This window comes from Ornithodoros turicata, chromosome 1, assembly GCF_037126465.1.
Source record: "Ornithodoros turicata isolate Travis chromosome 1, ASM3712646v1, whole genome shotgun sequence".
Lineage (NCBI taxonomy): Eukaryota > Metazoa > Arthropoda > Arachnida > Ixodida > Argasidae > Ornithodoros > Ornithodoros turicata.
Window position 1 is genome coordinate 41,867,304 of NC_088201.1, and position 17,548 is coordinate 41,884,851.

At 42.0% G+C, this 17,548-nt stretch overlaps 1 protein-coding gene across 1 annotated transcript in view; it reads left to right on the forward strand.

Moving 5' to 3' along the window:
• The first annotated feature begins 13,063 nt into the window (after window positions 1–13,063).
• Window positions 13,064–17,548, forward strand: part of LOC135378094 (septin-7-like) — a 45,103-nt gene continuing 40,618 nt past the window's right edge. The window contains exon 1 of the mRNA XM_064610964.1: window positions 13,064–13,230. Within this exon, the coding sequence (XP_064467034.1) occupies window positions 13,213–13,230 (18 nt within the window). The 5' untranslated portion in view covers window positions 13,064–13,212. The remainder of the gene's footprint in view (window positions 13,231–17,548) is intronic.

Consider the following 17,548-nt stretch of genomic DNA (forward strand, 5'->3'; position numbering starts at 1 on the left):
TGCAGATGCATGTGCAGTCTATTTTTAAAGAGATACACAGGCACTAGAGATTTTGGGTAAAGGTATGGTATTCTCATGCACAATCATGTATGATATGCACCCTCATACATAATTAATAATCATACGCCTGTGGGAATTTCCTTTCTTGTTGCAAGTAAAATTTTGCCTGTGTCGGCATATTTTGTCTGGATTTGCTTGTCAGCATGTACCTTTACCTAATAAATAGTTTGGGAGGCAGACATGGTGGGGTGCTCTAAGAGAGAGAGAGACTGGAAAGGGGAAGAGGAGATGAAGAGGATAAAGGAACTGACCAAGCATGACCTTTAAAAGATCATTTCCCAATGCGCAGGGAGGAATCTAGAGTTTGAGTTCGACAATGTACTGTCTGGTTCAGCTCTATATCAATGTTTGAAGTTTAAATCGCTAAAACCAGTGCTAAAAACACTAAGAACGAAACAGGACGGATGCACTGCTTGTTTCGTTCCTAGTGTTTTTAGCACTGGTTTTTGGCGATTTTATCATGTGTGACCAACAGGCCCAAATTTACACTTTATTGTTTTAAGTTTAAGCCTGTGTGTAGTGCAAAGGTCGGCACTTGTGGTTCCTGCTCACTCATCTCTCCCTCAGCTCCTTGTTGCTCACTCACCTCCCGCTCATATCTTTGTTTCCTCTGCTCACTCATGTTCAGCTCATTTGCCACACTGAACATGTGTAAGCATGCCCACGAGTGATTTTTGCCGAGGTATGGTATAGTGCGCATGCAGGCAGTCCTGCTATGTTGTGTTCCAGGTACTACATCCAGTCTCATCTTCTGAGCAGTGAGTGCTACCAGGCAGTCTTGGGTGCGGGACAGGAAGTGGAGACCAGACACGGGTTTGATCTTCTCTTTTTTTTAACTGACGGGACAGTTAGATAATGGTGGAAATCATACAGTTGCTTCCATGTTCCTCATTCATCGTCTGCTTGCAAGGTTATTTCTCCTGGTCTGTACCTTCTGTAAACGTCGAATGATCTGACGGCTCTCAAGGTACTCCTAAGCAGGTACGGAGATAGATATAGCTCCATGCCCAAGCTGCACAATGTACTAGAAGTGCGAGCACAAAGGGGTGGACGGGTAAATCAAGGTTGTTTTCTTCCTGGGCAGCTCCGCGAAATAAAGCACCGCACTAATAAGGATGGGACACCTGCCAGCAACTCCCCGTGTAAGTAAGGACATTGTGCTGCTTGGGTAGTAGCATAGAAAACTTCTTAAGATATCTATGAATAGTACTGCCAGACTGCGCCCGTAAAAAAATGCTGATGAACCCTGATCACAGTCACGCTGCACCTCTTTGACCACGTAATTTATCACCAAAATGGCGTGTGGACTTATTGAAAAGCAGGGGTGCGATATGCAAGCACTGTCCCAAATTACAGAGCACAGGCACGGTTAATATTTCGTACTGGTTGTGATGTAATTACTAATTACGAAGGTTGTAGGTGTAAACGCAGCGCATATCGTCACGTCGTCACCGTCACGCCCCCCGAACCGCCTGGAGCGAGAGTTGACAAGAGCGGACGAGAGTTCGTCAGTTCAATGGTGTGCGCATGCGCGAGTGTACGAAGGTGGTGCATGTAATTTTTGCTCAACATGCAAAAGACAGGTAAGCTGTCACATACAGTTTGTTTTGCCCGTTGGTTGTTCGAGGAGGACAGCTTGTACCATATGTCTCGCTCTTTCATTGCGTTTGCTGAAAAAGCACTGAAAGAGCGCAACAAAATGTATCTCAGACTTCGACTAGGCTTAGCGTGGTGTGTTATCCAACGGAAAGGTGCACGGACAGTGCCGGATATCCCGTAAATTTTGCGCATTAAACCGATACATGGGGGTGATATATGGTCTTTAACAGGTCATGCCTCACAATAGTGCTTGACTTAACCATTGAATACATTGATATTGATCTGTATTGCTCAAAATGCGCATGAGTCGCCAGGATTCAACGTTGAGACAATCCATGTAGCAGTCACGCTTTATTTGGTATAAGCGTTCTTGGTGTAAAATGTTCCGTATCGTAGGATATTTTTTTTTGTAGCCCTGTCGAGCACCATTGTAATTTATTCCATAGCTGTTCCAGAACTTAGTAGTCAGTTCCGTCATCCGTTCAGTCATGTTTTCCCGCGTAATCTTGATGGGATTCCTACATCATACAGGTGGCTTTACAAAGATCGAATACATGTTATAAAACGTACTGTTGTGTGTTTTGTACCATGTGCTTTGAAATGGGCTCCAATCAGTTTGTGAAGAAAAACATTCTTTTTCGCTCACGGGCTCGGCGCGCCGGAGAGCCGGATGCATATGGCAGGATGTGGGTTGTTATAGTTGATACCAACGATTCCTTTGCCCGAATCGAGCCCGCCGTATGTAGGCTTGTGCAGAGAATTGCTCAAAGGATGTTGTGTAGGTTAGAAGAAAGTTCCTGAAGCGCTTCGGAGCTCGGGGACTTTCCTCGTTGCCATGGTAACGAGGCTCTATGATTCATTCTTCTCTGATGGAGCAAAACAAGAGCAATCGCAGGGCGGCTTGTTGAAGCGCTTATTGTATATATATATACATTTTTTTTTTCTTGGCGAGTCTGCTCACGGGTTGCGGATTCGACCCGGCCGAGGATGCCAGCAGTCTCGTTAAATGGTATAAACCACTGGCGTAGCTAGATGGGGGTTCTGGGTGTTGAATTCCCCCCCAAATGCTACCTTTGGTGGTGCATTCGGGAGAGGGAAACGAGGGAAATCCTCCTCTCCCATGTAAGTCCCCATAGAACCCCTCCCAAAATATTTTTCTGGCTATGCCGCTGGTATAAACTGCTTGAACACGTCTTCTGCAAAAAACGTGTGCTCAGTGCATGTTACAGAGCCCTGGGAACAGTGGTGTCGCCCATGATCATAGTTGTCCCCAGGTGTAAAATGCCGAAAGGGAAACTGTCAAAGACAATCTTAAGGATGTTTCAGTTTAGAAATAATATGATGTGTGTTGTGTGTCACTATGTGCTGGTCTAAAAAAATGTAACTAATTTGTTATATCAATTTGCATTTGCTTGAATTTCCAAATTTGTTTTAACAAATGAAAATATTTAGGAATACCCCAACTATACATGATATCCTCACACCTTCTGGTATTCCCTGATTTTGTGGCTACAAAACACATCTGACTTCAAAACACATCTGACTTCAAATTGTCATTCACACGGTTTCGGCGTGGCTCAATAGTTCAAGGAGTGCAACCCTATCGCATTCTTTTTGTCATACACCTCACGTGTACTTAAGTACTGGAGCATCACGAGTGCGGAACTTTTTTTTTTTCAAAAAGAATGCACCTACTGCTTCCTGCTTTGTAAGCCGGTATTGGTTTCCTGAGGACAATCACTGGTGAATCGTCATTATTCTTGGAGCCCCTGTACACACCCCTAAGCACCCAGATTGGATGCCGAGCATCTTCGCTCATTAGGATGCTGGAGTATACGCAATGTATGAGAATGATCGTTAACAAACTGTAAGTGCAAGGGCACGAAAAGGACAGCAACAACTCACACATTGTCCTTTTCGTGCCCCCGCATTACGTTTTTTACTGTTTTTTAACGATTTCAATATGAGACACCAAATAGCCAAATTTTAATCACTTTTCAACGTGGGAAAGATGCTCTCCAGCGATAACAATGCACTCTGATCATTGTGAGAAAAACTTCTAAAATAGCTGATTGTCATTATCTGTGAAAACGATGAGCAGCAAGCACCGCAATTAAAGTGAATTACGGCAAGTAACGGATGGACCGGAAGCCTTTGTGGAACCGGAAGTTGTTGCGGGGTTTTATGTATATTTTCCCGTGAACAGGGTGTATACTTTGGCGGTGGTCTTTCTCATCGACATTGTTGCATGTTGGGATAATCTCCAGAATGCATGTTTACTCGAGGTAAAATTACGCATCTGCACGATGTCTTCAATTTACAAATTAGAAGCAAAATTTAAAAACAGTTGTTGATGATGCTACCAAAATCAACTGGCACACATACACAGCCAAATTGCTATCTCCTTTGACCGGATTTGAACTTAATGTGACAAGAACATTTTATGTGCCAGAGGGGTTTTGGACTTGGCATCACTTAACAAGGGGAGCTACAAACAATATTGACTGATGTTGACAGCAATATCATATCAGCTGGCTTGAAGGGGGGTATGTTGTCTTGTGTTCATACTGGCTGACAGTCATAGCCATCAACATGATCTCCCTCTCACACATAAAAGCTAAAGACGACAAAGGACACATTCACCATTGAACCACTGAGGCTGGTAAAGCAGAAGGAGGGAAAAAATATGAGACAAGTTCAATCTTTGAATACACGTGAAAATTTAGAAGCATGCTGTCTTAATGATCTGCTTAACATGCCCAAAAATATGTTTTCGGTTTTTATATTTGCTGCAGCATAGAGTCTTAGACAAAGTAACTTAAATATTTAAGAATGGTGTGGCACATTCCAGCATGAGAAAGAAGGCCGATAGAAATGATGTTGCCTGCAGCCACTGGTGGCTACACATTTCTCTTCTTTCTTTTATCATATCCCAATCCTTAACTGACCCGTATCTCTGCATTCCAAGCGCACAAGCATGTACCTGTCCGGCACGGAAGTGTGAGTCATGTTAGATGTTAAAGTACAGTGAGCCTCGTGACTAATGGGGCTCACTATGTAACGGTAAATAGCTATGTCTGCCGTATTCTCACTCGCGCATGCCACATGTATCATTGTTAACTTTACTCGCAAATTGTTTGCTTTGCCGAAGCCCTTCAGTTCCATCCTCAAGCTCAGGGCAGTTTTGTGTTAGAAATAATTGGAGAATGTGACTGCAGTATAGTTTGATGCAAACTAACGTGATACATTCTTTGGTGGCATTATTTGTAATATGAGAATATTTATTTCACTTCTACTAATGGTCTATTGAATGGTATCAACTGGCCACTGATTGGGCAATAGTGCCTGATTGTTAGCTGTTGGCATATTGCTATGCAAGATAGTGACTCAGTAACAGCCAGGAAATTCAGTAATGCACGTACAGAGCCACATCCATTTCTACAATATGATTAAGGCCCTGGGTTTTCCGCGAAATTTCGCGGAATCCTTCGTTTGGCACGAAATTTCGCGGAAATCGATTGGGTCGAAGGACGCGATTGGCGCGATGGACGAGCGATACGAGCTTCTACGACGTACAGCGTCCCAGCACATACAGCACGCCCCCAACTGCTCCAGGGTGCGCATGAAGCTTCGACATACTGTATTTACTCGTATATTTTGCGCCATCGCATGATTTGCGCACCCCCTAGTTTAGCACTAAAAATGACAAGAAAACAACAAATTTAAGTTATTAAGTAATAACAAAATCAGGCAATATGCGCACCCGCGTTTTCGCGCGCGGATATTTCGCACGCGCGTCTCAGCGACCGTGGTGATTGCTTTTAGCAACGCCGTCAGTGCTACCGAAGTTATTGCGGTGCTTTAGTTTGATTTTGCGCACACTTTCAGGTGATGGTCCACTGACGCGATGGACGATACTGTCACTCGAACTACAAAACGCGGAAAGAAACGTTGGACAAACACCCTATGACGAACCTTACAGCACAACATGACAAAGTTGGCGAACATAGTGTGCTTTCGGTTGTCAAGTGCGACTAGCGGCGTCTTCCAGCAGCGTCCCGACGTATTTCTTCGATATATGAGCGGTAGTGGGCCGGCGTTTTGCCTCCACACCGTCGGCGGTTGCGCCGTATTTGGGTACTTCTTTCGCGCTGGCGCAATGCAGTGATAACGTCAATATCGGCTCTACCGAGAGCGTCATTTGAATATCGTAACGATCGTCCACGCACAGTTTGCGCACCACCAACTTTTCCGACTTTTTTTTTTTCTTCTAGAAGTGCGCAAATTATGCGAGTAAATACGGTAATTGGGGGTTTGGAATGGAACATAGGTGGGGAGTAACGCCTTACAAAGTAGTGCGTTACCGGTAACGCGTTACATTCGAGTAGTGAAATATGGTAACGCATTATATTTGGGGGAAAAGTAATGAGTAACGTAACGTCATTACATTTTTACTAACTAACGCGTAACGGCGTTATGCGTTACTGCGTGTTTGGGAACATTGCTTCATCGTCTAAACTTGAAAGCTTGAGCGAGGACCGTGCCTGTAGAATCCGGGAAAATCCCCGATTTTTTCTATTCATCTTCAACAATGACAAGAAGGTCACATCGGCACCCGCGAAGAACGCAAAAGGACTATTGACCTACCCTGGTTGAGATGTCACCTGTGTTTACCACCTCTATTTTTCACTCCCTCTGGTATTTTTCGGACGAATGGGGTAAAAGCAACAGAACAATATCCTCTACCGTCTGAACAAGTAACAAAGTACCAAGGGATTCGCGTTTGGATTAGTACTGTGTGAGATAAAAGGTCACCGTCTCTGTCAACCTTGACAAGCAGCACGCACTTGTCATTAGAAGTCTGCTCAGCCACACAGATGAAAATTTTGAGCGTCAACTACTTCTGCGTTGCAATAAATCATACATGTAAGCTTTGTTCATGCGTGACCCTTGTTTGTGCACAACATTACGTGTATTGATCTGCGGAACACACTTGTGTGAGTCAACCAAAAATGGTACATATTATAAGGACAACTGGCGAAGTAATGCAAAAGTAACGGCATTACTTATCAGAAGTAACGGCATTAGTCACGCGTTGCCTACTATCGCAACAGTAACGAATAACGTAACGTGTTACTTTTTGAAAAGGTAGTGAGTAACGGTAGTGCACGACAAAATAAAAGTAACTTCCCCACCTATGGAATGGAATGAGGGTGCTTGCTTCGAATTTAGCGTCTATTGCAATCAAGTATTTGTCAATTCCTATAAACTCTGTAGATGCTGAAAGATCTTTCAGCAGGTATAAAATGACTGTAGGCGACAGACGACATTCGCTGTCTGAGAAGAACACGAGATATCATGTAACAGGGCTTTGAATTGTGAAGTTTATAAAATATTTTTTTGTTCCCACATTATCCAAGAAAATAGAGTGTTTCCCGTTTCAAGCAGCTGTTGACTCCTTGCCACGGAAAATCACGGAATTTACAAGTCGGTGCTGCGGAACTTTGAATTTACACATATGATGTGAGAAGTAATAAAATTCTCTATTGACCCAAAACAGTTGTAATAATACCGGACGGGTTGCTTCCATCTCTGTTGTAGTCGACCTGCTTACCAAGAAACATGAACGTGTGAAGCTTGCAGTTTTTACTCAATAAAATTTTTAAAGCTCAGTAACTTACAAAATAAGTGAGGCCGATATATGCAAGCCTACAACTTATATCATGATGGCAAGAATCTATGCTATTGTCACTGTCCACATATGATGCACATAGCCACTATTTAATAATTTCATGCATGTTCCGAACAGGGAAATAAACCAATGCCACATTGATTTGAGCTAGAGGCACTTCACTAAAAGTGTAATGATGATGTAATACTTGTTTAAACATCATAAGCCAGCATCTTTGACAATTTCAAAAAAACCTGCTCAATCTGCACCATCATTGCTACAAATGTGCAAGGAGTACACATATTTAATGATTATATAGGTGCTTTTTTTATAAAACATTTACAAAATTTTTAATAATAAAACTGAGAGCTACCTAATACGGTTTTCTCAGACACGTTATGCGACCAGGTGTACATCCTTTCGGAAAGTGTATGTAACTACTGGACAACTAATTACCTACAATTCATTAATTGACTTATTAATTTGATGTTTTTGGGGAAATGGGAGATGGCAGAATTGGAGCCAGCCATTATGTATTTAAATCCGTCCTCTTTTTTCAATATCCTGAAATGAGCACATACTTTGGGATATAAATCACTAAATTTCGCTATGCAAATGAGCAAAAACTAAAACCATGCACTTGAGCGCAGAAAGATCAATAGGCATTTGTGCCTGGGGCCACATGTTTTGTAGACATGGATCTGATTGGAACCTGTGCTGATCTGTTGACCAGAGAGTCTGCTTTCCCACCCAGATAAGCCGAAGTCATGTCGTTTCTGTGCTCGAGAAATGCGTAGTTCTAGTTTCAGCCTATTTACATACCAAAATTTGACGATTGATATCTTAAAGCACAAGCTTGTTTCACGGTTTAAAAAAAAAGGATCTATTCAAATAGTTTCTTCCAATTCTGCTGTCTCTCATTTTCCCTAAAAGATCCACAGGATGTCCGCCTGGCCGCATCACCCACCTGCAAAAATGGCATCAGAGCTCCTCTAACAGCTTTTTCTTTTTTGTATGTAAAGGATAAAAAATGACACCCTTGTATATACAACATTTATTGAACACTTTTTGAAACAACTACACAAGTATGAATGTTAATTTGAAAAGTCAGTCACAAATCATACTGCATCAAATATGTCTCGTACTGCTTTGGGAAAGTTTGTGGCCGTCCCTATACGTCATTCAAAACCACGGAACTTATTCTGTAGGCAGATCCTTCAGCCATAATTTGTTCTGACATGTGGTTTGTGGTACTTTTTCGAATTCCAGAAGTCTTAAATCTTCTGCTGAAGTCTCATACCAACGTTATTTATTCACTTCAGCGTATATAGATTCCTAGTTTAAATTAATGAAGCTCGCTTGCAAGGGACACTTGTGTTTGTGCAGTAGATGCGTTAAATGCTTGGTTTGCTTGCAATGTGGTTCCCTTCACGACAAGAAAGTGCAGTTTTACATGCATGACACAGAGACAAACGAGATGCGCAACAAAAAGATTTATTCTGCAATTGCGAATGAGCAGAGCATCATTATGCACTGTGCTTCAACACTTTAAATGATTACGAACTGGGCTTGTGTAGAGCATTAAAAGTGCTGGTTTGTGTTTTCATGCTGCTATTTCTGTGCCCCATGCGAAACAGATATCAACATAACGTAGATATTGCCCGAAAATGGCTGAGACCTTGTGTGATAGCTGTGCTTCCTTGAAGAGTGCAGTCAATAAGCACGCCATGGCATGTATTATAGCACCTCTACATTTGAGCCCACTGAGTGAACTCACTCAACGACATGTGGAGTTACTGATGTACATGAGTGTCAGTGCTGGACCATTGTGGGGAACACTAACGAAACGAGAACTTATGCACACACAACTTATTTTTAAATGGCTGTTCAAATGTGCTGTTTTGAACATGAATTTTCTTTGCCATGTTCCTTTTATTTTCAACATACAGGGTGTTTAATGAGTATAGAGATTTTTCATAGGAAAGCTACTAGAGGAGCAGAGATGCTGTTTTTGCAGGTGGATTCTACAGCTAGCCCAAGTGAGGGATACCTCAAAGCACATGCTCATTTCAGGATTTTTAAAAGATGGGATGTTTCCAACTCTGATATCTCGCATTTGCCTGAAATCCTCAAATTGAAAGTGGATTAATGATTGTTAGGAAATTAGTCATCTCGTAGTGCATTTGTGCTGTGTTTATCACACTTTCTTATTACAAAATCTATCCTCATTAATTGTAAACACCCTGTATACATGGACAGTGAGGGGCAAGCAGTTACCAAGTTTTTTTTTATGTACAGGGTTGCTGGTTTTTGGCGACTATATTTTCCTAATTTCGGCGCGAGGCAATGCCCATTTTTCCAAAGCTGGAAACGGTGGTGTTAAAAACGTGTTTGATTATGTCTGATGTGGTTAAAGTGTGCGAGAAGCAGCAGTACAGTAATGGAAGTTTGAATTGCTTTACATGCTTGTAGTACGACAGGTAGGATACAGGCGCTACGTCTGTCTGCTCTCTGTCCGTCCCTTTCTTCGTATCTAAGCGCTTTTATCGTGAGTTAGGATAAGCGCATCTAGAACTAGACCAGCGCATCTGAATTGTAGGTGATGCATTGAATGCATGAAATACTTGCCAGAGGATGGTTGTCAATGGTTTTTGGTAAATGCCAAAAACCAGAAACTCGTTATGTGCAATATATCATCTTAATTTTAGATGATATAATGGCAGATTTTGCTTCAGGTTTCCTGTGCACCAAGGTTGTTAGTACCAGAAGAGTACTACCTTTACAAATTGTGCCAGCTCCTACTCTACGTCAGAATAGTTAAGCAGACGACGTTAGGGTCAGAGTTAGCTTAGATTGTAAATGTGTGGCGGTATTGTAGCAGCATAACACTCAGTCTCTGACCAAAAATTGCTTTTGCCTTAACTACCGTCACTGTCGGCATGTTTATTACCACAGACTAGTGTTTGGTAAATTGCAGGACGTGCCATCTAGTGTTACCAAAGCATTTAAAACAGCGGGTTCCCAGTAGCCACAATTCGTAATGAAGTGAAACATTTGGGACATCTGTTCATAATCCCTCTGGGGTCTCGAGTGACTCTCCTAGTAGTTTACAAATTGCGTAGCTAGTTATCTGCAACGGCCTCCCTGCCCATGACCTTGCAGCCTATTGTATTGTTTGTTCCTGGCAATGATCGTGGCTTGGTTGGCAATTCTGTGCAGCCTGCTCACATTGCTGTTCTTGAACTGTGTGCACCCAGTGTGGCTGCCAAGAAGTGTAGTTCCTTGCTTCAAATTTTTTTAAATCCTGCCTCCCTTCCATGTATGTTGCCCACCTCTGGACCCTTCCCAACACCACCACGCCCATGTAGATTACCCCAGTTATAGTTCCAGTCGAAGACACGGTGAGTATGTTCATGCACGTCACTCGTGGGGAAATGGTGGTGGCAAATCGGGTGCATGACTGCATGAGGTTGGGCTCTGTATTCAGTCGTCATCTGTTGCACTTTTCAGCGTTGCTCTGCTGTATTTGTAGTAATTGCAAAAGTACTGTCGGAAAGTAGGAAATTCAGCAATTCAGTTAAGGCAGATAGAAACAAAATAATCATGTTGAGAGCCACTGGTACGTTGAACAGAGACTGTTCTTCTGCTGGGCCCACAAGGATAACAGCCTCTGTTCCGAAAATAAGCGACTCCTGACCTGATGCTTTTGTTTCAATTTGTGAAAGCACTGGTTGTGTAGACCCTAAGATGTATACCCGTGCCTTAGTGGTGAGATGTATTCCAAGTTCTGAAATCTGCAAGTATTTCTATTTCTCAGTGTTTAATTGCGAACATTTTGGTACCATTTGGGCAAGTAGATTTCAACAGTGGTTAATGTTTTTTTTTCTTTTCTAATTACGTGTTTTGTGGTGAACGATTGAGGAAGAAACAATGTTATGCTGATGCTGGACAAATGTGTGGGCACATACGAGAACACAGATGTGCAACAGGTTTTCATGCAAGATTTGCTTGTTAATTGTTTTAAAGGCACTTTATCTTTCATGTCCAATATAATTGGTATTTAATTTCATTTCGTGTCTTGCATGTTTTATTTTCTTTCCTGTGTGTGTGTGTGTCAGCCCTTTTAAGGCTGATTCACACTGCTGCGTTTACGGTTGCGCTTGTGTGTTACGTCCACTGACAGTGAATCATTGCAAATGGAACTTCCTTCCGGATGGAACGAAGGTAAACGTAAGACGCTGTACGCAGCCGTAAACGCAGTAATGTGAATTAGCCTTATGCTTTGCCGAAGGCGAATTATTAAGGAGGAGTGTGGGCATAACTTTCGCAAAAAAGAAGGCTACTGAGAAAATCATTTCAAAAATTTTGCTATGGAGACAGCAACCTTCACACTTTTCAATGAGTTGCCTTTTCTTGTCACCTGTTGTTGTGGAAAAAAATAAAACAGATATATAAGCATTGTGTGAAGCCAGGTGCTATGCACATTGCTTGGGTGTTTGTCTGAAACCTCTGTCCACCAGCTGTGGCAAGCATCAAACCACTTGTCCGTGAATTTGCACATATGGTTAAATAGGCAGCTTTGTAGTGCTCTTCCAGTGAGAAAACTAAAAGGCTGCACTGTGGGCTATAACTGTATGCATGACCCCGTACAGCTAGAGTCTGTAGTGTGGTTCACTGCCGTTTCCTAGTCAACTGAATTCTAGAAAGCTACCTAATTAAGTGCAATGTTTGAGAATGAATCTCCAGACAGATTGTTAATAAACTAGTCATCATCGAGTAGTTTTGGGGGCAACGATAATTTCCACATCTGAGTGAACTGCAGCTACCTAGGAATACTTCGTAACATTTTGCTACAGACAGTATGTTACAAATTGGGTTGTTCTCACTAGAGATGTCTTTTGTACACACAACCTCAGTGGCACACTTGTGAATGTGTTTGTCTTATCAACCCCAACGTTGGGGGTTTTGAACCCAGCCTATGAAATCAGTAATTTGGTGATGGGATGCAAGTTCCCTGGACATGTGATCATCGACAAAGGACATCAGAATGCATGTACCGTAAACAGAAGATTGTGGCATGTATTCAAGAACCGTTGTGTGGGCAGTTGTTATTACTTCTTTTTGTGCCGTTCCTGCACCACCGACAGCATATTGAACACATCAGTGTGGATGCTTGTTCTTCATAACATACAAGATATTTCATCTTTCGACAGATAGTAGATATGTTAGGATGTGAACCAGTACTTCTTGATTGACACACACTGGGCTTTTTATGCTCGTACCACAGATTACATTGCTAGCAACATAGATGCCTAAATGTTGTGATTTCTGTTGTACATGGTGATCAGGGGAAACAAGCTCTGTAGATTAGTATTAGTCATTCCCTTCCAGGCATCGCTAAGCTGCTGGCATCTCTTCACATTTGCCTAAGTGAAGCAGGAGTGTGAGAGCATCTTTCGAACAAGGCATGATGTTAGAGTGATGATATGCGCTATTGTTAGAACTGAGCACATGGTAATAGTGGTCTTAACAAAATACTCTGTGAACATAAGCCTCCCCATTATATATGAATGGATAGTAGGATGACTTGAAACCTTAATCCATATGAGTACCAACCTCTGTTTGTGTACCAAGTTACTTTCACTCGCATCCACATGCAACAGAGCTCCCTGTTGATCTGTGTTGTTTGGAAGGAAACAAGGCTGTCCTTAATGCTTCTTGGAGGGAAGAGAACCAGTTAGTGTTGCAACAGTCGTGAGTCTGTTTGTGCATCTTAATTATGTTTCACTTTCTCTCTCCCTCTTTGGGTGACCTCCTTTCCTGGGAATGGCGTGCCGCTATTATCCTTTTTCGAACAATCAACGCTCTCTCCGATATACACGATGCTTCGCACATCAGTTGTAAGTACCTTTTTTATTTCATCTCTCAAAGGTCACTTTCACGCTGTTTACGCAATATGTGACTAAATAATGTGCACAAAAGAAAAAAAACAAAAGAATCCAGGATTGTTCTGTGAATTATGAGCTTAAACTTTCACGAATACATGTTGTGCAACACTTGGGACTAGAATGTGCGGTGTGGCAGCCTAGGGTTCCATGCTTCAGAAAGGCCCCTTTTTTGTGCCCTGGGAACCCTGTACTGCACTTGGTCCAGATTTTTGATGGTGGGTATGGGTAGTCATTTATCTAAAGTCTATGAGGAGTCTGATGCAAGAAATTAGTACTTTTGTACCATGAGAGCAGGAGATCTTGCAAGGTACATTCAAAAAAGACCACCAAACGTGTTTGCTCATTTCAGGGGAATGGTATGCGCAGTTTCTCTCTAAAATTGTGTGAGTTGGAAGGTGCCTTGTAGTACAAGATGGCCTCCAATGGAAATCGTACATTACTATAATCAGTAAACAAGTGTTAGGGCTGGGCAAATAGAGAAATATTTGTAAAATTAATGTAGTAAAAATTGTACTGTACTTTTAAATAACAAGCACTTGCAGGATTTCAACAAAAGTATGCAACTGCAGCGCAACAGTACTAAAGCCATTCTCATTTAAATCTACGTGTAAGTTATTTGTGTGAACTGCAGAATAAAAAATCATCATCAAAATGTGATGTAAAGATATTGTGGTTAACAGGCTGTGACTGTGTAGGCAGTGTGTTCAATTTCAGCATGAAAGGGGGATTTTATAGGTGCAGACAATAATCACTGACAGGATGTATTAGTGAAAAGCTTTTTGTTGCATTAGGTGAGCGGTTAGTTTCTGTATTACATACTGGAGACTGTGCATGTAGGGCAGTGTTCTCCTCAACTAAACATCATGTGAACAATCTGGAACAGCCGCAAGTTGTGACTGCATGACGACGGAGCTAGCTGCTATAGAGTAGAGATAATGTGTTTGTAGGTGATGGATAGCAAAACAGTATTGATGTAACCAGTTAAGTGGAACTGCGAATGTTTCCAAAAATGAATCCTCCAATATGTGGTGCCATACAGAACTATGCATGCTAATAAAAGCGATAAAAACCCAGTGCAGGGGAACATAAAAAAAGGCGCCTATGCATGCGGTTAGCTAATTGGTACAGTGCAACTGATTGTGCACCAAGTGTGGAGATTTTATCTTGGCTGGGGCGTCGTGTTCCCGTGACGCACCTCTTTTGCAAGTGCGCAGTACTCACATTTGAAGCCTATTTCAGGTCGATTTAGTGTATTAGAACACAAATGATGACTCTGAAGATGTTGGATAATCAGATTTTTGTCCTGAATATAAGGATATTAAAAATTTGCACTGTTGCTGTTCTTCCTGCCTCAAGGCCAACCAGGAGGGACGGAAAAGCTGTGAAATAGCAAAATGTAATACGAGGACAAGAAAGCTGAGGATGACACTAATGTTTTTCTGCGGAAATTGTGCTGTTCATTTCTGTTACTCCTTCAAGGAACTCCATCACTCAATGGGATGAGTGTCGGCGTTATTTTCCACCGCTCACAAACTGCTTGACCCAGGTGTTGATATTTGCAGATACTATTTCTGACAAATTTGCCACATTTTGAATATTTTGGAACTTCTAGATTGATATTCTTGTATCAAATGCAGGTGTATCTTCACGAGTTTTCTGTTTGCACCGACTTTTTGGTGTTCTGAAATTAAATTTTCAAATACATGGATAGCTTCTTTTCTAAATCCTATATCCTGTGATAGGACATCAATTTAGGTACATTTTGCTGTATAGCTAGCTATCTATTCTCAAGTGATACTGTCAGCCACAAAAACTATATTTGTCGAACTATCCAAAGATGGTCATTTTTGCAGCGGCAAGGAAAGAGTTAAAATTTCCATTTCTGTATGATGTATGTTAGCATCTGGTAATCTGTCACGTGCTGTTCAGTCCTCAAGCTGTAGAAACCATTGATATCATTTTGACGATGATTGAGTTAATACATTCAATAGACAATTTGAGGAAATCCCAGTGCTCCTTGCACACGCGTTGCATCCTGGGAGATTACTGTCATGGAGTCCTTCACGTTTCGTTTTCGCTGACCTTGACACCGCGTGGACAATGGGCAGGGAGGAGAAATGAAAACAGTTTGGAGATCTTCTCCTTCTTTCCAATGACACACGTTCCCACAGTTCAAAGCGGCGCTTTGGGATTTTAAGAAGTCATCTTTTGGAGCGAAAGCATTGTAGTGCATAGTACGGAAGATAGTGGCTGTCAAATCAAAACGTTAAAGTACGTATTGGGGTTTTTGTCTGATTTCAGGAGAAATCTTGACATATTCATGTCAGCATCTGTTTCATGAAAGTAAGGGTGTAAGGACTGACCTCAAACATCACCCTCACTGTCATGAGAGTTTCATTTTTGCAGCATTCTTGTATGATGTCCTCTCACAGCTACACCTCTTATGTTCTGTGCACCAAAGGAAATGCGATAGCCACATACAACTACGTAGCAATAAACAGATAGGCCAGACAGCACAGGTCACTGGGTTTTTATTACATGGATATTTGGTATGTTCCATTGAACGAATCTCGAAAGTGAGGGTGTAGGATTCGTAATTCATAGTGACGACCGACATAGGATGATTGGGAACCCAGGCCTCAGGTCTAGAAATTCTTCTTACGAAACCTAGTCTAACAACGGCTATTCTTGAGGTGTTGCATATTCATATTTGTAACGCCACACTATTACGCACATCTATGCAACTCGCTGCCTAGTCAGCCGTGTTACCGCTGTCAGGTCGAAACTTTCGTTGCACATCAACTACAGATGTACAACTTTGATGGGGACAGAAGTGTGGCTACAATGCTGCCAATCTTGGAGCCAGCGTCCGGTGTATCTGGACTAGTCCTGGAGCATTCAGTCTCATTACTCTTTATGCATGCATTTTAGTTTGTGAAAGGCAGATGACGAAGTTGAGACAGCAGCAAATTATAGCAAGTCTTGATAAGTCTTGTACGAGGATGACTGGGGACATCAGAAAAATTGCATCACCTGGAATGTATGCTGGATGCAGTATGTGGGGTATCCAGACTGCAGTATATGACATTGTTCATTGCTCATTAACTTATTGTGAGTCCTTCATGAACAGCATCATGTGTGATTTACCAAGAGGATAATTGTCTAACATTGCATGTGGTTTCCTTCTGTGTGGTTTTTCATTCTCCTCTCGTAGCGTCTCCTACATATTTCTTACTGTCCTCAGTAGTCGATGAAAGCCACAGGGATGGATTGCCATTTGTACATTGGTAGTTGTGGTAATATTGAAGCATTCTGCCGCTAAAGGGCTCTAAAGTTAGTGCCCGGAGAAGAATAAAAAACGTGTTCACTTTGGTAGCAGGCCGGTTTCACTTCAGTTCAGGCAGGGAGGTCCCATCGACCTCCTGGATTTTCATTATTTTTTTTTTATATTTATAAGCTCATCGTACATGATGACCAACAGCAGTAAAATGAATAATTTCTACGGAATAGTTTTCGCACAAAAAAAAATCGAGAAAATCCGGCCCTAAATTCGAGGGTTTCAGTTTTGCCGTGTTAGCACGCGTATATCTCCCGAGTCTTAAAAGTTACTGCAGTGAATTTTTTTATGCTTTAGTGTGCCTACAGGCCAGCAGTCCGAGCTTAAATTTTGGCGCGCAGGAGCAACGCTGTCTGATATAATAAATGGCGAACATGCTCTCTCGCGCAGTTTTGTTCCAACTTCGACGCGTGATTTCTCTAGCTGTAGATATTCCTCACTACCATATTTGGTATCACTTAACTCCGCTTTTAATGCTCTTTCATCTGATATATATATATATATATATATATATCGCGCGCGTATCTCCCCTACAGGTATCTGCTGAAACAGGCAAATGTTAAGGTATATTTCGAAAAAACAAGGATTTTGAGCGTCCGTTTCTCGAAAAGGCCCCTTTTTATTTCATTTATATTTTGCCAGGACATGGCCCGATGTTAGACTTTTCATCTTACGTAAAAAAATTCAGCTTCAAAAGGCGTACACTGGCGATTAGCGCGTTAAAACGCGACCCTAGTCTACGTGTCGGAGCCCGGCTGCCGGTACCGCGGGATGGCGGGCCTCGTGTCGATGCTCCCTGTGTTTGGGAAAGGTTGTCTGGCCTTAGCCTTACCTGAGCTATTCGTCGGCAAACTTTTGACGTCCTGCTGAAGAAATAATTCACGCCTGGGAGTTAGTTACTGCCAACAAAACATCTGAATGAAATCCTACGTT